The following is a 24,403-nucleotide window of genomic DNA, read 5'->3' as shown; positions in this document are numbered from 1 at the left end:
TTCTAGCTTAGCAACATACAATGGTGCAGTCAAACTAAATCAGCCCAATAATTAGTCGGACCTCACAATGTTGCATTGACTTATGATTTAATAAGCAACACTCACATAGACACCCATTCACAATCAGACCAGGATTTCCTGTCTTGTCATTGAGTAGAAACTCTGACGTTCACCAGTGTTTTCCACAGTAATGGAGATCAAGGCATAAACAAATACAGTACATTTGATATACTGTACACATATGTTTAAAATACTTTGGCCTTGGACAAACATAACAAATATCGATAAACACACATAAAGACGTCAATAATGCAGTTTTGCAAGGGAGGGTTAAAAATGAGCTTTCCTCATTTTGTCTTCTACTACAACAGCTGTATCTTTTCACTTGACAGAAAGAAAGTACATCATGAGATATTTGTCCAGCACAACCTAATGGCCATATGTCAAACTAGCACGTTAAGTCAAACAAAATTAGATAACCTTAGTCTTCCATTTATTTCATTACAAAGTCATATCACAGTTACATTGTACTCCAATGTCTAAAGGCTACTGTGTGGAATGCATGTGGGAGCCACTGGTTTCAAAACACTGATTGAAGTGTTTTGGAGATACTAAGTATTTCAGGCCTTGGTGACCAAGGAAATGAGAGAGGGAGTTAAGACCGCACCTTGGCCCTAACAACTGGCTTGTGTGACACTCTACACCCGCTGTCACCCACCCAACAGGGCCGGCCCTATAGCCTTTTGTGGGCCCTAGGCGAGATTTGATATTGGACATTTTAGTGCCCCCCCTCCCCATTTTGACGGCAAAGAGAAAATGTTTTATGTTAAAGTTAATTTCCTGTAATTCGACACATGTTGCTATGGGGAATAGAGAAGTTTTGCAATTTTGAAACAAATTTCATGTAATTCTACTAAGTTTGCCACGGGGCAGAGAAAACATTGAAATGAAATTGTGAGCCTTAACAAAAACATTTATCACAAAACAAATGTTTTATAGCCTAACTAGATGATAGGCTATAAAGGCCAGGGGGAAGTTGTGTAATTTAAAAGTAAACTCAGCGATATGATGTAGATGCAAAAAGCAAACAGTATAGTGGGGTCAATCTCCGCAACAACTAAGAGTGTTGCAGTGCAAGGTTCAACTTGTCCTCTGTTTAGGTGCCTTGGCTACCACGCTGTGATGATAGGCCCTGCTTTACTTAAGTTGCAAGACATTGCAAGCCAAGAAATTGCGAGACACAGCATTCCATTGCGAGATACAGCTTTTGATTGCTGATAGATGGGCCTAGTGCACGGTTCTGACTGTCTGCCTGATGGCCGGCCTGCCTATACTGTCCCCCTCCCCCTCTCTAGCGTGTGTTTGTGTTCTCCTAAGTACAGCAACTAATCAGTCTCCTCCGTTCCAAAAATAGTGAATCTTACCAGTCTAATCTTGACACTCAGAAATGGGCGCTGACATCGGGCGGCGAATTGCAAGGATTTGAGGAATCAATTATTTTGGAGTCGACTTCACCACTACGTCCTCGTTGTTAACAGAAAAAACTAATGTCAGAGAAAGGCAAGCGACAGCAGTGAAGTCCTGTATGGCAATACTTTGAGTAGTTAATTGAGAAGGAAATGCAAACTTTGCGAGCTGGAAGTGAGGTACAGTAATGGTAGTACAGGTGCAATGCTTAACCATCTGAAAGGGAAGCACCGTGAGACCAAACCGTTGCTGGCAGCAGCTGCATTGTGAATTCATGTGGGATTTTATGCATTTTATGCTGTTTAATCATTAAGAAAAATGTTCAATTTGTCACATCCCTACCCTGGGCACACAAGTTTAGATCGCTGGCTAGACTCATTTACCAATCTTAATTGTTAGCTGACATAACTAATTGAGTGACTGACATAACAAGAGAGAATGTCTGCTGATGCACAGCCACATTTTTAAATTGCACCTTGTGTATTCTACTATTCTAACTCTCAACAGTAAGCGGAGACCCCACTGAGTTCCTAAAACAGATATTTGTAAAAAAGTTTTATAACTTTTTGGTCGGGGGCCAGGGGCCCTAAGCGACCATCAATATTAGTGTCATCGTGCAATGGAATTAACAGTGAACATGCGTACAAAATGTTAAATTGGACAACAGATCCCCTTCTCATAATTTAATTTTGAGAACCTCGCTTCAATTCCGTTAACTAGGCTTACACCTCCCCCCAGTGGTGATTAGTGACCTACACCATTGCAATGCAGCCCTGTAGGTGGACACGTTGCGAAACATGCACGCGGAAACTTGCGTGCCCACGTCTCCGGGATCCAGGGCAGGCTGTCGATCTCCAACATGGCGGCGTTAGGTGAGGATTATGTTAGCTAAATTCTGCATGGGCCGGGTGTGGCAAGCATGGAGATATGCATTGAGTAGCATCGACTAAACATTTTAGAAAGGGATGGACTCACCTTTTGAAATACATACTTTCTCCGGGTGTTTCAGAATTACGTGCTCTGTGTCAGGGCTGTATCACGATCGACGCTGCAGGGTGGGAGTGGGCATGGGACGGAGGGACCGAGTAAACATCGCACTTACAGTTTTTTTTCCCTCCAGGAAGAGGATCTGGTCATAGACCACAGGAATGACCATGCGTCTTCATAGATATTATTTGTTTGAGACTACGATAGTTGCTACTGTGCCGACAGTGCGTTATCTGCAGGTAGTTAGTTACCTGTAGACGCTTGACATCTACACTATATATAACGAAGTATGCGGACACACCTTCAAATTAGTGGATTCGGCTATTTTAGCCACACCCGTTGCTGACAGGTGTATAACATCGCGCTTACAGCCATGCATTCTCCATAGACATTGATAGTAGAATGGTCTTACTGGAGAGCTCAGTGACTTCAAACGTAGCACTGTCATAGAATGCCACCTTGCCAAAAAAGTCAGTTTGTCAAAAGTCTGCCCTGCTAGAGCTGCTCCGTCAACTGTAAGTGTAGTTATGGTGAAGGGGAAACGTCTAGGAGCAACAAAGGCTCAACTGCAAAGTGGTAGGCCACAGAAGCTCACAGAACGGGACCGCCGAGTGCTGAAGCACGTAGCGCAATTTTTTTTGTCTGTCCTTCGTTGCAACACTCACAACCAAATTTCAAACTGTCTCTGGAAGCAACGTCAGAACAAGAACTGTTCTTTGGGAGCTTCATGAAATGGGTTTCCATGGCCAAAATTACCATGCGTGTAATGCCAAGCATCGGCTGGAGTGGCGTAAAGCTCGCCGCCATAGGACTCTGGAGCAGTGGAAATGCGTTCTCTGGAGTGATAAATCATGCTGCACCATCTGGCAGAGAACACTACCTGCCCGAATGCATAGTGCCCACTGTAAAGTTTGGTGGAGGAGGAGTAATGGTCTGGTGCTGTTTTTCATGGTTCGGGTTAGGCCCCTTAGTTCCAGTGACGTTAAATATTAACGCTACAGCATACAATGACATTCTAGACGATTCTGTGCTTCCAACTTTGTGGCAACAGTTTGGGGAAGGCCCTTTCCTGTTTCAGTATGCCCCTGTGCACAGAGCGAGGTCCATACAGAAATTGTTTGTTGAGATTGGTGTGGAAGAAGTTGACTGGCCTGCACAGAGCCCTGACCTGAACCCCACCGAACACTTTTGGGATGAATTGGAATGCCGACTGCGATCCAGGCCTAATCGCCCAATATCGGTACCCGACTTCACTAATGCTCTTGTGGCTGAATGGAAGCAAGTCCCCGCAGCAATGTTCCAACATCTAGTGGAAAGCCTTCCCAGAAGAGTGGAGGCTGTTATAGCAACAAAGGGGGATCAACTCCATGTTAATGCTCATGATTTTGGAATGAGATGTTCAACGAGTAGGTGTACACATACTTTTGGTCATGTAGTATATGTAAACAAGGGAGTTGACAGCTGACCTACGTTGACAGTGTCTGGGGCATGCACAGTAGACCAGGGTGAGGTATTTATGTTTTGTGGGGTGTGTCAACATCTGATGGAGGAGGGGAAGGGGATGTCGGTATGGTAAATCAAATGGGGACCCTTGTGCATCATGGCCTCATTTCATGCCATTGTGAGCTCTCTGCAAGTCTGTAAAGGGAACATCCACACAGCACTGAAATGGTCTGACTGTGAACCATATGGCCGGCTTGGAATGACCCTTAAAAATCAGGGAAATGTTAGTCTTGCAGGCTTATAATTTTTCCTTCACTGACTCACTACTAAGGGACCGTCATCGACCCAGTGCAACATCCCCAAACACTTTTGCCTGATTCACACTATAGGCACAAAAGCAAGCCGGCTTGGTTACGCAGCCACCGTCGTTGCTGGAATCATATTGGAAAGGACAGTGTGACTGTGAAAATAAAATATCCAAGCCAGCACAGTAAGGTTTTGGTTCGGCCCTTTGGTATGAATCAGGCAATTGAACCAGGAGAGTGTGCATATATGATGCATTAGGTCTATGTTGGTCTGTTAGGCTATGAAGCAGGCACTCTGATAGCAGTAATACAATTTTCCCATCACAGTCAGTCTTGTCAGAGGCTTGTCAGAGAGCTGTTTGACCATGATGGTAAATGTTTCCCTCTACTCACAGCAGCTAAGAAGAAGGGGAATAAGAAGGTGAAGACCCTATCTCTGACTGACTTCCTTGCTGATGACAAGGGGGGCAATGCTCCCACAAGTTACGCTCCCACCAAGCCCGCTAGCAGCTGGGCAGACGAGACCGATGACCTGGAAACAGAGGGTGAGATACTTCAGAAAAATAAACAATCGCCATACATATTTTCTCCTATTTAGGCCTATATGTTGAGTGTTTATTCAACCAGGATAATGTTGGCTACTGTAATTATTTTAGGCCCAATCCTGTTTTGTGATATTCACTTCTGGTGTCAGTGCACTTGTGTTTGGTATTCATAGTCAACGTGTCAACAGCTGCTGACACATCTTATTGTTAGGATCCGTACATACAGTACCGAGCAGGGTGACCTTAAAGAGGCAATTTGCAGTTCAAACAACAACAAAAGGGACACCCTGCCACTGTTTTGTTAAATAGCTACGGGATGGGGCTGGATAAATGTAACCACTCTTAAATTCATAGACTGCTATGGATGCAAGGACTCATCATCCATGAGATCAAAATTATAGATCAAATCTAATTTTATGTCACATGCGCTGAATACAACAGTGAAATGATTACTTACAAGCCCTTAACTAACAATGCAGTTTTAAGAAAAAAAAGTGTTAATTGAAAAATAGCAGCAGTTAAACAACAATAGCGAGGCTATATACAGGGGGTATCAGTACAGAGTCAATGAGCAGGGACACCGTTTAATTGAGGTAATATGTACACTACCGTTCAAAAGTTTGGGGTCTCTTATTAATGTCTTTGTTTTCCATGAAAACATACATGAAATTAGTTGCAAAAGGATAGGAAATAGTCAAGACGATGACAAGGTCATAAATAATGATTTTTAATTGAAATAATAGTGTCCTTCAAACTTTGCTTTTGTCAAAGAATCCTCCATTTACAGCAATTACAGCCTTGCAGAGACCTTTGGCATTCTACAGTGGCTTGCGAAAATATTCACCCCCCTTGGCATTTTCCTATTTTGTTGCCTTTACAATCTGGAATTAAAATTGATTTTTGGGGGGTTTATATCATTTGATTTACACAACATGCCTACCACTTTGAAGATGCTGCAAGTCCTTTGGGGTATGTCTCTATAAGCTTGGCACATCTAGCCACTGGGATTTTTGCCTATTCTTCAAGGCAAAATTGTTCCAGCTTCAAGTTGGACAGGTTCCGCTGGTGTACAGCAATCTTTAAATCATACCACAGATTCTCAATTGGATTGAGGTCTGGGCTTTGACTAGGCCATTCCAAGGCATTTAAATGTTTCTCCTTAAACCACAAGTGTTGTTTTAGCACTATGCTTAGGGTCATTGTCCTGCTGGAAGGTGAACCTCTGGTCTTAGTCTCAAATCTCTGGAAGACTGAAACAGGTCTCCCTCAAGAATTTCCCTGTATTTAGCGCCATCCATCATTCCTTCAATTCTGACCAGTTTCCCAGGCCCTGCCGATGAAAAACATCCCCACAACATGATGCTGCCACCACGATGCTTCACTGTGGGGATGGTGTTCTCGGGTTGATGAGAGGTGTTGGGTTTGCACCAGACATAGCATTTTCCTTGATGGCCAAAACGCTACATTTTTGTCTCATCTGACTAGAGTACCTTCTGCCATATGTTTGGGGAGTCTCCCACATGCCTTTTGGCGAACACCAAACATGTTTGCTTATTTTTTTCTTTAAGCAATGGCTTTTTTCTAGCCACTCTCCCGTAAAGCTCAGCTCTGTGGCGTGTACGGCGTAAAGTGGTCCTATGGACAGATACTCCAATCTCTGCTGTGGAGCTTTGCAGCTCCTTCAGGGTTATCTTTGGTCTCTTTGTTGCCTCTGATTATGGCCTCCTTGCCTGGTCCATGAGTTTTGGTGGGCGGCCCTCTCTTGGCAGGTTTGTTCTTTTTTGTGCCTTATTCTTTCCATTTTTTTATAATGGATTTAGTGGTCCTCCGTGGGATGTTCGCAGGTTTGGATATTTTTTTATAAACCAACCCTTGTCTGTACTTATCCACAACTTTGTGCCTGACCTGTTTGGAGAGCTCCTTGGTCTTCATGGTGCCACTTTCTTGGTGTTGCAGACTCTGGGGCCTTTCAGAACAGGTGTGTGTATATATACTGAGATCATGTGACAGATCATGTGACACTTAGATTGCACACAGGTGGACTTTATTTAACTAATTATGTGACTTCTGAAGGTAATCGGTTGCACCAGATCTTATTTAGGGGTTTCATAGCAGAGAGGGTGAGTACATATGCACGCACCACTTTTCCATTTAAAAAAATAAATGAAACAAATTGAAACATTATTTTTTAAATTTCACTTCACCAATTTGGTCTATTTTGTGTATGTCTATTACATGAATCCAAATAAAAATCAATTTAAATTACAGGTTGTAATGCAACAAAATAGGAAAAATGCCAAGGGCGATGAGTACTTTAGCAAGGCACTGTAGTTTTCAATTTGTTGAGGTAATCTGAAGAGATTTCACCCCATGCTTTCTGAAGCACCACCCACAAGTTGGATTGACTTGATGGGCACTTCTTACGTACCATACGATCAAGCTGCTCCCACAACAGCTCAATAGGGTTGAGATCCGGTGACTGTGCTGGCCAATACATTATAGACAGAATACCAGCTGACTGCTTCTTCCCTAAATAGTTCTTGCTTAGTTTGGAGCTGTGCTTTGGGTCATTGTCCTGTTGTAGGAGGAAATTGGCTCCAATTAAGCGCCGTCCACATGGTATGGCATTGCGTTGCAAAATGGAGTGATAGCCTTCCTTTTTCAAGTTCCCTTTTACCCTGTACAAATATCCCACTTTACCACCACCAAAGCATTTCAGACCATCACATTGCCTCCACCATGCTCGACAGTGTTTACAATGGAGTAAAATAAACTTATATTTGGGGTTCTGGTCGGGTATGATAGTTGAACTAAGCTCAATTCTTAATTAAGAATCAATGGGTATATATGTGGACATCCCTTCAAATTAGTGGATTTGGCTATTTCAGCCACACCTGTTGCTGACCGGTGTATAAAATCTAGCACACCGCCATGCAATTGCTATAGACAAACATTGACAGTAGAATGGCCCGTACTGAAGAGCTCAGTGACTTTTAACGTGGCACCGTCATAGGATTCTACCTTTCCAACAGTCAGTTTGTAAAAATTCTGCCCTGCTAGAGCTGTCCGGTCAACTGTAAGTGCTGTTTTTGTGAAGTGGAAGTGTATAGGAGCCTCGTCTAGGAGCTGCCACACAAGCTCACAGAACTAGAATGCCGATTGCTGAAGTGCATAGCACGTACAAATCATCTGTCCTCAGTTGCAACACTCACTACCGAGTTCCAAACTGCCTCTGGAAGCAACGCCAGCACAGAACTGTTCTTCAGGAGCTTCATGAAATGGGTTTCCATGGCCTAGCAGCCGCACAATGCCAAGTGTCGGCTTGAGTGGTGTAAAGCTCACCTCCATGGCAGCCAATCAGTCTGTCCATTTGTATGTCTGATTCTTGAGATCAGAGATTTAAGAGTTTTTATGTATTAATGACCCTTATCCTGTTTAGAAGCAAACCCTTTTGATGTGAAGGTGGATGCTGTATATAACTATTTTTAGTTCTGTCTTTTTGACTAAATGTACTTTTTGAGAAGGCTTTTTTTTCTGCCTCGGGCCGCTCGTAAACTGTAGCCTACACCTTTTTGCCGAGTCAGGAGCGTCTGTCTGCACGCTAGGCCTGCTACGCGAGCGCAGGTGCGCACTGAAGGCTAGGATAGGAGAAGCGGTTGCCAGATTGGAAAATCTGATGCACTTTGGGAAAATCTACGTCGTTCTGCACAACGTCTACTGGTTGTTGCACACCTGTGCTGAAAGAGCAATAAAAATCTGGCATTATGTATCTGTTACTGTACTTGCTCTTTACTTAATGACATCCTGGATTAAATAGGATGAATGATCAATGGGTGAGTGACGGGACCATCATGTCAATACCACCAGGTTCTCTCTCTGCTATTGCATTTGTACACATTTTTTTTTTTAGAAAGGATTGGATGAGTAAAGGAGGACGGGTTGCAATTTTTGTGAAATCCAAGTTTAACACTTGAAATTCTGTCGATTACCAAACCCAAACATTTGGAATTTCTTTGGGTTAAAGTGAACGTTTACAAGGACTCCCACATCTCTGTACTCGGCTGCTACAGACTGCCCTCGGCTTTGGGAGATGCAAGTAACTCTCTTTCTGATGTCCTACACAAGCTAAATGACTCTGAATTCATTCTTTTAGGAGGTTTGCACTTTTGAACTGGGACATGATTACATCTGTATCGGACTCTTTTAAAGAACTGTGTGACTCTCTGAATCGCAATCAATTAATCAATGCGCCTACAAGACCGAGTCCCAGAGCACCTAACAAATTAACGCTATTGGACATTCTTCTAACGAATACCCCTCACAAATACACATCGACTGGGATATTCTGTAATGATGTCAGTGATCACCGTGCAATTGTTAGAAACACAAAAATGACCAAAGCCAAACCGCCTTATATTTTACAAGACATTTTAGACAGTTTGATGAGCAAGCGTTCTTACATGATCTCTACCATAATATTGACAGAGGGATAAGCACACCCCTGTGAAGACATTTAGAATCAGTGGTTTTCAGATAACTTAGCAGAATTAATTAGAAAGAGAAATGTATCTTGGGCTCAAGCTAGACATACATATGCTCCTGTTGACTGGGCCTCCTTCAGTGCACTAAGAAATAAATGCACAGGATTGATCAGGAAGTCCAAATCAGATTTCTATCTAAATGCTGTCACAGAGAACCTAAACAACCCTACCAAGTTCTGGAAGCTAATCAAATCAGTGTCAGGTTCTAATGTCTCCCCTGGCCTTCCTGACCATTTAATTATGGACTCTAATGAAGTGAAGGATAAAGCCAATAGTGTAGGGGTTTTTAACAAGCACTTCATATCTGCTGGTTCTGTTTTTGATAATGGTGGGGCACAGGCCTCTAATGTAAGCTCTGTTACAGTAAACTATGATATAGGCCCTTGTGAACCATTTGAACTTTTAGCCTGTTTCTTATGCTGAGGTCTATAAAGCATTAAAGGCAATAGAGACTAAAAGGTCTGCAGGTCCAAACCACCTGGATCCCTACCTCTTAAAGATAGCAGCTGTGGTTCACATGTTCAACTTGAGTCTCTTGACTAATTCCATACCCAGCATTTGTAAATCAGTTTATGTCTTCCCCTTGCTAAAGGGTGGAGATCCCTCAGATGCTAATATATATCGTCCTATTTCCAAACTCCCTATCTTGGCCAAAGTCTATGAATCCCTTGTGAAACTTTTTTGGGTTTTTTTTGTGCATTTTAATTGAAAATAACAAACTGAGCAGGGTTCAGTCTGGCTTTAGATCGGGACACAGACCACAGCGGCAGCTATAGCAGTGAAAATTACATCATAAATGCACTTGATAAAAAGCAACATTGTGCTGCTCTGTTTTTGATTTATCAAAGGCATTTGATTCAGTTGACCATGAATTGTTGGTAGCTAGACTCAGTAACAGTGGTCTCAGTGAAGAGACAGAACTCAATGTGTATATACTGACAATCAAAAGTCTAGCTTTCTTGCCATTAATAGAGGTGTGCCTCAGGGTTTTGCATTAGCTCCTGTGTTCTCAATTTTATCAATGATTTGGGAAATGGGATGCAACCAGCAAAGTTACATCTAAATGCAGATGATACAGTCATATTCATTTGCTGCTTCTCTGGTTCAGGCAGTTGAAGAGCTCCAGGCTGCTTTTCAGTCACTGCAGGCCACCCTTTATGGTCTCAAGTTGGTCTTGAATGTACAAAACTAAATTCATGACCTTTACCAGAGCTCACACTCAGCCAGAGAAGGTTAGTAATTGTCACATCTGGCGGCTTATCCATTGAAAAAGTGTCATCCTACACATACCTAGGTATATAGTTGGATGACAAGTTGTCCTTTAAAGTTCATATGAATGATCTTTGTAATAAGGCCTGCTTCCCACTTATGGCTAGAAAGAACCTTGTTCATGCCACTTTTCTCTCTGTAATTGATTATGGTGACTTGTTTTAAATGCATGCAGCCTCCTCCATTTTACAGAGACTGGACTCTGTTTATCATGCATCCTTGTGCTTTATTACAAATGCCAAGTCACTCATCCACCATTGCACCTTGTACCAAATGATAGGTTGGACTTCACTTTATATGTGCAGGAAGCTACATTTGTATGTGTTCATCTACAAAGCCCTTTTTTGTAAACTCCCACTTTACCTCTATTCTGGTCTCCTTCACCACCAGCAGATACCATACCCAGTCTGCTAGGTGGGTGCTACTTAAAGTCCCCAGGATATATACAGTATTAGGCGAGACTGCCTTCTCGTCTTGAGCAGACTATGGAATAGTCTACAATCCATGCTTCATCTAGATATGTTAGTACCCCTGAATTAATTTAAAATATTGATGGGAGATTCTGTTACAGAGGAGTGTAAAATTCTTTTTTTAGGCTGGATCATGTTTTAATTGTATGTATTGATTGTTGCTGCTGCCTTAGCCAAGTCTCCCTTGAAAAAGAGTCTCTGGGTCTCAATGGGCTTTTCCTGGTTAAATAAAGGTAGAAGAGCAGTGCTAACAGGTTCTCTGGAGTTATGAATTACGCTTCACCATCTGGTAGTTCAAATGACGAATCTGGATTTGGCTGATGCCAGGAGAACACTACCTGCCCGAATGCGTAGTGCCAACTGTAAAGTTTGGTGGAGGAGGAATATTTGTCTGGGACTGTTTTCCATGGTTCGGCCTAGGCCCCGTAGTTCCAGTGAAAGGAAATCTTGACTTTACAACATACAATGACGTTGTAGACGATTCTGTGCTTCCAACTTTGTGGCAACAGTTTGGGGAAGGCCTTTTCCTGTTTCAGCATGACAATGCTCCCCGTGCACAAAGCGAGGTCTATACAGAAATTGTTTGTCGAGATTGGTGTGGAAGAAGTTGCCTGGCCTGCACACCGCCCTTACCTCAACTCCATCGAAAACCTTTGGGATGAATTGAAATGCCGACTGCGAGCCAGGCCTAATCGCCCAACATCGGTGCCCGACCTCACTAATGCGCTTGTGGCTGAATGGAAAAAGTCCCCGCAGCAATGTTCCAACATCTAGTGGAAAGCCTTCCCAGTAGAGTGGAGGCTGTTATAGCAACAAAGGGGGGACCCAACTCTATATTAATGCCCATGATTTTGGAATGCGAGTATGTCCACATACTTAAAATTCCAAAAATAGATTGACCCTTTAACCGCCAATCTCTCTCAATTCTCTCCCGTCTCCTTCGTCCAGTGTCCACCTCCTGGCATACAGAGGAGGATATGTACAGGGCCCCGGCCATCGACCGCTCCATCCTGCCCACAGCACCCCGTTCAGCCCGGGAGCCAAATGTTGACCGCTCCCGTATCCCACGTGGTCCCCCTTACACCGCCTTCCTGGGCAACTTGCCCTACGACGTCACTGAGGACTCAATCAAGGACTTCTTCAGGGGTGTGGGGGTAAGTGCACTACGAATGTAAAAACATGAAACCGTATGTAAAATGTATACACGCGTGACTGTAAAATTCGCTTTGGACAAAATAATCTGCTAAATGGCACATTGTTTTATATTATTATATTATAATGCCCTCAAATTCAAGTCTGGACCTCGAAACCAGTTCCACTGCTCTTTTTCATTATTTCCCTAGAGTCAGGGACTGATTTAGACCAGGGACACCAGGTGGTAATTAATGATCAGGTAGAACAGAAAACCAACAGTAGTCTGGACCTCGTAGGGTAAGATTTGAATACCCCTTTTATAAAGTATTTGTCAAGTTGCTGCTAGTATTTGTTCATCCAAACCCATACATATCTCTTTCTCTCTCTGTGTAGATCAGTGCAGTGCGTCTTCCTAGAGAGCCCAGTAACCCAGAGAGGCTGAAGGGTTTTGGCTATGCTGAGTTTGATGATGTGGAATCCCTCCTGAGTGCCTTGAGTCTAAATGAAGAGGTGAGTCAATTTTACAAAGTCAGCTACAAGGGAAAGAGTCAGTGAAAACACCATTCTCACCATTCATAGGTTTAGCCACTAGATGGCATCCATTTGTTTTTTAAAGGCCCGGTGCTTTCAAAAAACAGATTTTTTTCTGTATTTTATATATATTTCCACACTGAGGTTGGAATAATATTGTGAAAATTCTGATAATGCCTTTCTACTGTAAGAGCTGTTTGAAAAGACTGCCTGTAATGACAGCCTGTTTTGGTGGGATGGAGTTTTGTCCTGCCTGGTGACGCCACCAAGTTGTAAATGGGTTAATAGGCCAATAAGAGAGTTCCAAACCTCTGCCAATAACAGCTAGTTTTTAATTCCCCCTCCCCCTTAGACCATTGCCAGACAGTCCTAGGAAAATTCTTGCTTGAGAAATTGCTCTTTGCAATCTTAAAAAATAACTGATATTGGCCCAAGATGGAAGGAATGTTGAAACATAATTAACTAAATTACAGTTAACGAAAATGAATGCTTAATCCATTATAAACGAATGTATAGAATTGATTATACAAGTGACAAGTCACAAGTTCTACAGCACAACGGCAAAGTCATGTCTTAAGTGTAAAACTAACCTTTTTATGCCTGTAAAGTACATGTTGGATAAAACATTTCACTACAGGCCTGATGGAAACAGAACATTTGTTGATAAACTTTACAAATGTCGATAAAGTATGCTAGACAAGGAGGCATCTTTTCCTGTCTGTAAAATGAATTATGCGAGAAATGTCGGTGGATAGCTTTTATGGGCAAATATTGATATATATATATATATATATATATATATATATATATATATATATATACTGAACAAAAATATAAATGCAACATTTTCAATGATTTTACTGCGTTACAGTTTGTATAAGGAAGGCCCTAATTAGGCCCTAATCTATGGATTTCACAATTTGGCAGGGGCACAGGCATTTGGGACCCAGGCCCACCCACTAGGGAGCCAGGCTCAGCCAATCCGAGTTTTTCCTCACAAAAGGTCTTTATTACAGACAGAAACACTCCACTTATCCAGCGTGCCAGTGGCCATTGAAAGTGAGCAATTTCCCACTGAAGTCAGTTACGATGCCAAACTGCAGTCAAGTCAAGACCCTGGTGAGGGCAACGTGCACGCAGATGAGCTTCACTGAGATTTATTCTGACAGTTTGTGCAGAAATTATTGGATTGTGCAAATCCACAGTTTCATCGGCTGTCCAGGTGGCTAGTCTTAGACAATCCCGCAGGTGAAGAAGCCGGATGTGGAAGTCCTGGGCTGGCGTGGTTACATGTGATCGGCAGTTGTGAGGCCAGTTGGACGTATTGCTAGCTCTGAAGGACGCTCCTGCAGTCAGCATGCCAATTGCACGCGCCCTCAGCTTGAGACATCTGTGGCATTGTGTTGTATGACACAACTGCACATTTGAGAGTGGCCTTTTATTGTTCCCAGCACCTGTGTAATGATCATGCTGTTTAATCAGCTTCTTGATATGCCACACCTGTCAGGGGGATGGATTATCTGGGAAAGAATAAATGCTCACTAACAGGGATGCAAACAAATTTGTGCACAAAATTTGAGAGAAATGTGTTTTTTGTGCGAATGGAACATTTCTGGCATCTTTTCTGCTCATGAAACATGGGACCAACACTTTACATGTTGCGTTTATATTTTTGTTCAGTATAATAACCATCATATCGACGTAGACTTGTAGTCACGCAATGACATGTTGTGTGGTACTCCCACTACGATTCATCGGGAAAGCATGGAGTTTTAGGCTATAGATGAATACATTTGTGATGAACTTCACAGGGTGGTGAAAGTGCAAGGTGATGAGCTTGATGCACCATTCCAATAAGTATCGAGGGTCTTCTTCCAGTGACAGGATGACCGATGCTTGACTGCTGTTTGACAACAACAAAAAGATTCTCGCTCTTATCCATAATTATCTCATCATGTAGACTAGACTACCTGCACAGCCTAACTACACTACGTCTGTTGTTTGCTAGAGCGCACGTGCCAAGACCAAAGCAGGCCTTTGCTATTTAACTCAGCAGTTTTTGTGACAAACTATCGGTAGAGTGGAAAATGCGATGGACACACTGATTTTTATACGGTACATGACAATGTAACCGAAAAAGTCATTTTTGTGTGCGCTACATCACGCACAGATGTTTTTAATACGCAACCAGTCCGTTTGGGTGCCAGATGGGTTGGATTGATACTTTTCTCATCAATCATCTTGAAAAAACTTATACTTAACTGGAAAATCAACCAATCTTCCATCGTTAACACAATGAAAAGGTCAAATGCTTTATTATCTCAATTTGGAAAGTGTGCGGGCGATGGAGAGAAACGAAACAGTGCAGTTTGAGGCCATGTGTCAGAGAGTGATGTGGGTGCAAAGATGGGGGTGTGAGCGGGGGGGGGGGTTCTGGGCAGGTGTGACGCTATCGTTTGTATGTGTGCGTTTTGTCAAGTAGGAAATAAATATATATACTTTTTTATGCTCTTTGCTAAGCTATTTTTGTTTTCAATTAAAATAAAACAATCACAGTAAGGTACTTACCCAGAAAGGATTTCTCTATGCAGAACTTGGGAAATAGAAGAATCCGTGTGGACATTGCAGACCAGTCTAATGACAAAGGTGTGTATCTTATCTTGAAGCTTCAGTACTACCATACACATTTTTGCAGCTGTGCATTCTACATACACTTTCGCAGTTCAGATGAACTTGATTTAAGCATCAGAAGAGTTTTGTCTCCACTTCCTTTCTGACTCATCTGTGTCTCTCTTAGGGAGGGATAATCACTCCATGGGTGGCCGGGACAGGGACCGGGGGGGAGACTTTGGCCCAGACAAGACAGACTGTGATGACTGGAGGGCACCTCGGCCCAGTGGAGGAGAGAGTGACGACGGGCCGCCTCGGAGAGACGACGCCTTTGGAGACCGTGAGTACAGTACAGGTCAGAAACCTCATGTCCTCTATGTGGGGTAGATTGACCCCCTAATAAACCCCCCTGCCCCCTCTCTGTCTGCCGTTTGCTGCAGGGTCACGGGACCGCTACGAGTCAGACAGGCCCAGAGGAGATGATCGCTACGGAGGGGGCCAGGACAGGTTCAGGGATCGCTATGATGACCGGGATCGCAGAGATGACAGAGGAGGTCAGTTGGAATGCCTGGTCTTACCCCAGTACACCTATACACATTCAGCATTTTAGTGAGAAGGCTTACTAATATAGTATTTCTGCCGCTTCCCTCAGGTGGTTTTGGTGGTGGTGGTCGCAGGGCATTTGGCACTGGTTACAGGCGCGATGAGGGAGGACAGGATAGCTACCGGCAGGATAGCTACCGACGGGATGACTACCGGGTTAGTGGGGATCGTTATGGTGACCGTGGTAGTGATCGATACGAGAGACGGGAGGAAAGCCGGGATGACAGAGGTGAGAAAGTTTATTAAAATACATTATCTCATTCTTCATGTGCACCGGCCCAGTGAAACCTGTACTGTACCAGGGTGTACTTTTTGGTCATTCTTAGGTGCTGTCGAGAGGCCCAAGTTGATCCTGAAGCCCCGTAGTGTACCCAAAGAGATGGAGCAGAGCAACACCCCGTTTGCCCCCTCAGGCAGGGCTGCCTCCATCTTCGGCGGGGCTAAGCCAGTGGACACGGCCGCCAAGGAGAGAGAGGTTGAGGAGAGGCTGAAGAGGGAACAGGAGAAACTGCAGCGACAGCTAGAGGACAGGATCCCAGACCGCAAGCCCAGAGAGAGGTATGTTACGAAGGGCAGAAGAGCATAGGCTAAAATGAGGAAATGGAGTAAGGAATAAACTTCATGTATAGGATGTTACCCTTGACTCATTGATCCTGGTCATCCCTCAGGCACCCCAGCTGGCGCAGTGAGGACCAACCTGCAGAACGCTCTCGGACGGGCAGCGAGTCTTCCCAACCAGGCAGCCAGTCTGGCAGAGGTGAGAATTTGACTGGCTATGATGGGTAATGCAGTCAGCTGTTATATCAGTACTGTAGTCACTGAGATGTCTTTGGAGGGTAATATTGTGATTTCAGCTGACTTCTTTGGGAGAGTTGGTCTAAAATAATAGAATACACATTTCCTGTTGGACATTTGTGGACGTTGGACAATAAAGTCCTATTTTCTTCTTCCTGTCCCATTGCCAGCCTCCAAGCGCAGGGAGAGCGAGCGCTCGGTGGACAGTGGTCGTGAAGAGGAGCCCTCCTCCCCTGTGACCCTGCCCCCTCCCAGACTGGACGGGCAGCCCCTGAAGGTGGTGTTTGCCCCACCCCCCAAGGAGAACGCCTGGGCCAAGAGGACCACGCCCGTTGGGGGCTCCAGTGAGGGCTCGGCTGGGCAACCTGTCGCCCCCAGCAGTGACACAGCCCCACAGCTCACCAGGTTAGAGGTCATCCCATAGATTGATTCTATGAGTCACCCCACCCTACAATCCACATGCCCCTAACACCTACAGTGGTTCCTCAATTAAAAGTTTTGAGATTATGCCGCAGGACATTGAGGTAATTTCTGGATTTGTATGTTACCCTGCATCACTGCTTCATGTGCTCCAGACCAGGCAGTGTTAGAGCGCTGATTATGCTTTTGGGTACATTGTAAAATGTTGGTCCCATGGCACTAATGTGTCTCTACCTGAGTGAATGCTGTCAATGAATGGGCAATATGACCAAATAAATTCTTCACAGAGTTCAAGTAACAGACACATCTCAACATCAACTGATCAGAGGAGACTGTGTGAATCAGGCCTTCATTGTTGAATTGCTGCAAAGAAATCACTACTAAAGTACACCAATAAGAAGAAGAGACTCTCTTTGGCCAAGAACTACGAGCAATGGACATTAGACCGGTAGAAATCTGTCCTTAGTTCTGGGGTACAAATTTAAGATTTTTGTTTCCAACCTCCGTGTCTTTGTGAGACGCAGAGTAGGTGAACAGATGATCTCCGCATGTCTGGTTCCCTTCATGAAGCATGGAGGAGGAGGTGTGATGGTGTATTAGTGCTTTGCTGGTGACACTGTATGTGATTTACTTAGAATTCAAGGCACACTTAACCAGCATGGCTACCACAGCATTCTGCAACGATACGCCATCCCATCTGGTTTGCGCTTAGTGGGACTATCATTTGTTTTTCAACAGGACAATGACCCAAAACACACCTCCAGGCTGTAAGGGCTATTTGACCAAGAAGGAGAGTGATGTCGTGCTGCATCATATGACCTGGCCTCCACAATCACCCGACCTCAACCCAATTGAGATGTTTTGGGATGAGTTGGACCACAGAGTGAAGGAAAAGCAACCAACAATTGCTCAACATATGTTGGAACTCCTTCAAGACTGTTGTAAAAGCATTCCTCATGAAGCTGGTAAAAAAGGAAGAACAACCCTTGAATGAGTAGTTGTGTCCAAACTTTTGACTGGTACTGTATATTGAAGTAGCAATTGAGAGAGAGCCCTTTGGAGATTAGGGGGAAATTATCAGACCAAATGTGAGGGCACTTCACCTGACACGAGACTAAAGTTATAAATGTATCAATATCACAGACCTGATTTGCCCGAACGAAAAATGCATCAACACCCAACAAATATGTACATTTATTATAACCCACATAATAATCAAATCAACCTTATAATTGGCAAAGATTTATATATTTCCAAAAGAAAGACTCGTATCCATATACAATATTTGTTCATCAACATCTTTGTTTTCATTAATAAAATGATGATAGACTCAGATGTTTGTTTCAGTTACATTTTAGTTACACCCCCAGCTCCACGACCACGGGTAAAACCTTGCTGAGATGATTAATGTATTTGTTGCGTTGTTTTATCGTCAGTTTCTCAAGCCAATACGTCTTGATGCCCTTCACCAGTTCATCTTTGCTTGTAGGCTTGACAGAGTTTACAGATTGTTTTCAGTTGATGCCAATCAAGTTTTGATCAGGAGACCTACATTAACATATTTTTTAGATATACTGTAGGCCTACCATAGGCGAGGTGAGTCTCACTAGTGTTGAGTAATGTGCTGTGAAAAAGTGTTTTAGGTCTACATACTCTGCTGGCGTCTTGACCCAGATTATTATACAACAAATACAATAATCATTCACAAACAAATGATAATCAATCCCATATAGTCTGTTCTAACAAAAAAGGTTTTAAAGTCTTTAGTACAGTCAAGATTAAAAACAGTTGAATGAATTCCTGAATTCAGTTGCTTGAGCCGACCACGTTGCGGTTGATTTATTGTTTAATTATTCAAGGCTCCTTTCTCTTCTCTTTGCTGGTTCTTTTAAGAACTTGATGGTATAGCAATAGCCTAATAAACTTTACATTAACTTGAATCATCTCTCTTCATTTTACCCACAAGAAAAATCACTAATAGTCTAGTATAGTCCCATGTAAGCTCAGCTGGTAGAGCATAGCGCTTGCAATGCCAGGATTGAGGGTTTGATTCCCATGAGGGACAAGTATGAAGAAAAAAAAGTATGAAAACGTATGCAATCACTACTAGAAGTCATGTCTGGGGCATCAGGTAGCCTAGTGGTTAGAGCATTGGACTAGTAACCGAAAGGTTGCTAAATCAAATCCCCGAGCTGACACGGTAAAAATCTGTCATTCTGCCAACTGTTCCTAGGCCATCATTGTAAATAAGAATTTGTTCTTAACTGACTTGGTGAAATAAGGTAAAAACAATAAATAAACAAAAAAAATGAATATATCGTTTTTAATTTTATTATTGCCAGTATAATTTAGCCACTTTGACATGCATCATCCAAACAGCGACTGAAGGGAAAATGCGATCTAATGCCAAAGTCTCGGCGACTTCTTGCCAATGTTCAAACGCTCTCCATACTACATTGGCCTGATGTATCATGTATACATCATGTATACATCGGGCAGATGTACCAGTCAAAAGTTTGGACACACCTACTCATTCTAGTTTTTTTTTTTAAATCTTTACTATTTTTACTATTTTTTACATTGTAGATTAAGACATAACACATATAGAATCATGTAGTAACCAAAAAGTGTTAAACAAATCTAAATATTTTAGATTCTTCAAAGTAGCCACCATTTGCTTTGACAGCTCTTGGCATTCTCTCAACCAGCTTCACCTGGAATACTTTTCCAAAAGTATTGGATTTCCCACATATGCTGAGCAATTGTTGGCCGCTTTTCCTTCACTCTGCGGTCCAACCCATCCCAAATCATCTCAATTGGGCTGAGGTTGGGTGATTGTGGAGGCCAGGTCATCTGATGCAGCACTCCATCACTCTCCTTGGTCAAATAGCCCTTACACAGCCTGGAGGTGTGTTTGGTCATTGTCCTATTGAAAAACAAATGATAGTCCCAGTAAGCTCAAACCAGAAGAGATGGCGTATTGCTGCAGAATGATGTGGTAGCCATGCTGGTTAAAGTGTGCCTTGAATTCTAAATAAATCACTGACAGTGTCAACAGCAAAGCACCATCACAACACCACCTCTATGCTTCACGGAGGGAACCACACACACGTAGATCATCCATTCACCTAACACTGCCTGTTCACCCCGCTATCATCCAGAAGGTGAAGATAGTACAGGTGCATCAAAGCTGGGACCAAGAGACTGAAAAACAGCTTCTATCTCAAGGCCATCAGATTGTTAAATCAAATGTTTTTGTCACATGCGCCGAATACAACCGGTGTAGACCTTACAGTGAAATGCTTACTTACAAGCCCTAAACCAACAATGCAGTTTTAAGAAAATACCTTTAAAAATAATAATAAGTAAGAGATAAGAAAAAATAATAATTAAAGAGCAGCAGTAACAGCCATCACTAGGTAGCTTCCACCCAGTTACATAACTCTGCACCTATGTATGAGGCTGCTGCCTCATACATAGACTTTAAATCACTGGCCACTTTTAATAATGGAACACTAGTCACTTTAATAATGTTTACATATTTTTGCTTTACTCATTTCATATGTATATACCATATTCTATTCTACTGTATTTAGTCTATACCACTCTGACATTTCTCATCCTAATATTTATATGTTCCTTAATTCTGTTCTTTTACTTTTAGGTTGTGTGTACTGTTGTGAATTGTTAGATATTACTGCACTATTGAAACAAGTCCAAATCAATGTAATATACCCAATCACGAAGAAATCCATTAATATTTTGTTTAGGAAGGTCATAAAAAAAACATGATACTAAGACAATTTATTTTAAAAGAACAGAATAGCGTTTTAAGATGTGTTTCTCTGTGCTATAGTATGGTTGCTTCATGTCAACAAAATTAATTTACTTGCTATGCTTTTTAAGATGGGTGTATAGCAATCACAACCTCTGGCCTGCACGGACCTCTAGGATTATTTGAGAAAGTAAGCAAGCACCAATGAGCTTCATGAAGACACCCTCAAAGATGCCCTCTGGTGGTTTCAACAAGCATTAACGGCAACAATGTCTGACAGTGAAATACTATGACTCATGCACTGTAACATGCTGTACCATACCGCAGCATTCTGCAAGCTGTGCTGCAGTATGATCCAACTTTTAAATGAGGACCCACTGTATGAACAGGGATGCCCTACCCTGTTTGATATTCTAGCAATGCACCTAACTGAGGAGAGTTTAATCAACCATGTTTCAGCAGTACATTTCTCCATGGACATATTCCATTGACATGTGTATTTTTTTTCAGCTCCTCAAGCTTAGCTGAGGCAAATAAAAAAGGTAAAGATTGGTTGCTGACACTGAATTTACTGCTATATTGAGATTTTAGCAATGTTCAGACTTTTCAATTAAACTCATACTTTTTCCGCAATTCTGTTCAGAGGTCGAGCTCAGCGAATAAGTACAGTATGCAGCCTTGCTATAATGGACGCAGACCCACATGACAATATGGAGGACAATGCAGACAGAGGTGGAATGAAAGAAGTGAAGATGTTTGATGCCAAAAGAGTGAGATCTCTGCTCTGCACCACAACCTGGCTGGAGCAGCACTACAGCTCCCTTCCTGCTAACCTGCTTCAATAGAAACCCACCCCACAGTGCTGACTGGCTGCACCATCAGGACTGTACCTAAACATAGAGAAATAATGACTGGTTTTAAGTAAAAGAGACTGGAGGTTGAAGTTTTAATCATTATAACAATTTTGAAAGGTGGGGTTGAGAAAACATGTATTGCTACGGGCGTCGTCGCCACCCACCACCAGTCTAAATGCTGGACTATGTAAGCTGTCTGAGCTCTGTAAGCCTGGTTATGCTAATGATGGAGCGCCTGTGTCCAAGAGGGACAGACAAGAGTTTTAATAAAAGAAAACAGACAGTCTCCTTATTTTAGGGGGCTTTGCTGACATACCTTAACTTCTTTTTGACTATGAGGGAAGCAATGTTTGTGTTCCTCTGATCATCATGTATAGCAGTCATTAGCTGCTTCTTTCCAGGGTCTTTCCCAATACACAGTCAATGGCTTCCTGCTTCCTTCACAGAAAGGAACCGCTTCCTTGTCTCATCCGGACCTGCCTGGAGGTCAATGCCAAGGCAACCATGTCATGGAAAATCATATGAGCTGTGTGATAAATGTTTTGGAGGCATGCTCTTCACTCACTCTTATCCATGTGCCAAGTGTTGACTGGCATTTAATGCAGAGGATGTTTCAGCATTGTCGTATGTAACCCCACTATCACATGTAACTGAAGGAGATCTCATTAAATGTTTCTGGATGTTTCTGTTTCTCTATCTGTTACGTGCATGACTGTAGAACCAGACTCTTACGGTTCTTTAAGCCATGGGAATGTCAAGTCACCCTTAACTCACTATGGGGAGCTTTTAAGAGTGGGAGAGCTTGATATAAGGATTTTTTTTATATAGATATACCCCAAGGGTAATGGTACGCCACTGCTAAATTATGCCGTTTTGATTGTCGAATCTAACCCCTCATTTCCCACCTTAAAACAATATTCACCCAGATTTTGGTTTCTAGGTGTATTTTTGTCACAGGTGGGAAAGGTTCACAGGTCACAGGTTCACTTCAAACAGATGAAAATTTGATATTTATCTTGTAATATCCTGTCTATACAAACCACCTCTTCACATCCCTGACCTGTATGACCCTCAGGTTGTGACCTCTAACTTTGTGTGACAGGACTCATTAAGCACAGCATATTTTGGGTGGGTTCTCTGCTTCGGAACGCTGATAGTAAACAGGCATTTCTGTGTAATTTTGAGGGGGGGAGAGAGAGCAGGGAACAAGACTCAGTGTGTCTGAGGAGTATACTGTAGCCTGAAGCTGGTCCAGCTGCATGTGCTCCGAGTCACTGTTAAACTCTTGACATTTTCCCAGCATCTTTTCCTGCTTGTCTCCCATATGGTCTATTCCTGGATACCAAGGCAGGCGCCTCCGCCCCCAGGGGAAGTCTAGATGTCCTATCCTGGGAGGGAGAGACAAAGCCCCTGGCTGTGTTCAGTCAAGGTTAAGGGGGGCCAGTAATGGGAAATGTGTGGAACACTGCCTCAGATCTGAATTCAAGGTTGAATTAAAGGAATTTTACAAGGTAATACCCTCACCACAGCTTTGAGGAGTCACAGTTGAACTTTCTTCCCAAAAGCAGCTTTTATTGGTCACTTTTGAATGTGAATCTATTCAATTTCCTACCTAACCGCCTATTATTTGTCATTCTCATACATTGTTATAAAAATGTTTTTTAAACTACTATATTGTATCCTCAACATCATGAAGATGGTTCCTATTTGGCACATTTCCATCACATCGCTTGTTCTGTACCTGTTTTCCATAACTACAACCTTTTGCCACTACTACGTTTCATATCTGGCCTTTTGTATCAGGTCAAATAATATATTTCTTTAAATGTCTCAAGTTACCTACTGACAATTCCCAATCCTAACATGAGGATTGATTGATATTTGGTCCTTTACTTCCTGTCTTGCTAACTCCTTGACACTATAGGGATAGTTCACCCAAATGACCTATTGCTTTCCTTACCCTGTAAGCAGTCCATGCGTTGGTTGTTTTACTTTTTGGGATTTTGTGGCACAAATCCAACATAAGTCAATGGTACCTTTGGTATATTAGCATTTTTGCACTTCATTTCCAAATCATCTACTGTATATGTAACGTCAATGACACAATCAATTTTTAGATACTTTAGGATGATTTAGACATGATGTACATTTTGTACTGTCATTTTGTAATTTGGGTGAACTATCCCTTTAAATATAGCCAGCTTTCACTTAGCCTTTTTTCCAGGAGCAACCTCCCTAAAGGGAAGAAGTTTGTAAGTCCCACATATTGTACTTGAATATACAGCACTTCATTTTGGTTACTTTCCCTTTTTGTCTTGTGGTCTGTGATTTGGCCCATGTTTTGTTCTTTCCTGTTTATGGATTATGCCCACACTTGGCACAAATCTGTCCTTGGTCAAATGGCATTTTTTTTTTAGGTTTACCATATGCAGACAACTATGTTCTATTTGAGTTCATGCTAATGTGTGTTTGCATGTAGAAAGACAAAGTGGTAGGCTAAAGGAGGGTGCCCCTTAACACTTATAATCATTTGAAAAATACTAGCTTTGAGAATGTGGCTCATTCATTTACATCGTTGAAACAATTCACAAAGACAACCGGTGTAAAATATAGTGTTTATTAATATATCATATTGTAGTATAATAAATCTTTAT

General features: G+C 42.5%; 1 protein-coding gene across 2 annotated transcripts; it reads left to right on the top strand.

Annotated features, from left to right (window-relative positions):
- The first annotated feature begins 2,238 nt into the window (after positions 1-2,238).
- On the top strand, positions 2,239-22,433 carry eif4ba (eukaryotic translation initiation factor 4Ba). Of its 2 annotated transcripts, none has more exons than XM_024383800.2 (13): positions 2,239-2,339; positions 4,598-4,747; positions 11,976-12,181; positions 12,555-12,671; positions 15,284-15,338; positions 15,490-15,642; positions 15,743-15,856; positions 15,955-16,134; positions 16,232-16,463; positions 16,574-16,662; positions 16,871-17,105; positions 21,406-21,437; positions 21,539-22,433. In XM_024383800.2, the coding sequence occupies exons 1-13, from the start codon at positions 2,327-2,329 to the stop codon at positions 21,556-21,558; spliced, it is 1,596 nt and encodes a 531-aa protein (XP_024239568.1). In that variant the 5' UTR covers positions 2,239-2,326; the 3' UTR covers positions 21,559-22,433. The 2 variants fall into 2 exon arrangements, with proteins under 2 accessions (XP_024239568.1, XP_024239569.1); XM_024383801.2 differs by having other exon boundaries at positions 2,243-2,339; positions 4,601-4,747.
- The last annotated feature ends 1,970 nt before the right edge of the window (positions 22,434-24,403 follow it).

The sequence above is a fragment of the Oncorhynchus tshawytscha genome, linkage group LG22, assembly GCF_018296145.1.
Source record: "Oncorhynchus tshawytscha isolate Ot180627B linkage group LG22, Otsh_v2.0, whole genome shotgun sequence".
Taxonomy (NCBI): domain Eukaryota; kingdom Metazoa; phylum Chordata; class Actinopteri; order Salmoniformes; family Salmonidae; genus Oncorhynchus; species Oncorhynchus tshawytscha.
The sequence above is the reverse complement of the archived record's forward strand: the minus strand, read 5'-3'. Positions and strand labels throughout refer to the sequence as shown.

Excerpts from the sequence above, each read along its gene's own strand:
- eif4ba (XM_024383800.2), top strand. Across the intron at positions 4,748-11,975 it reads CGATGACCTGGAAACAGAGG|TGTCCACCTCCTGGCATACA; the intron begins GTGAGATACTTC and ends TCCTTCGTCCAG. Across the intron at positions 21,438-21,538 it reads AGCTGAGGCAAATAAAAAAG|AGGTCGAGCTCAGCGAATAA; the intron begins GTAAAGATTGGT and ends AATTCTGTTCAG.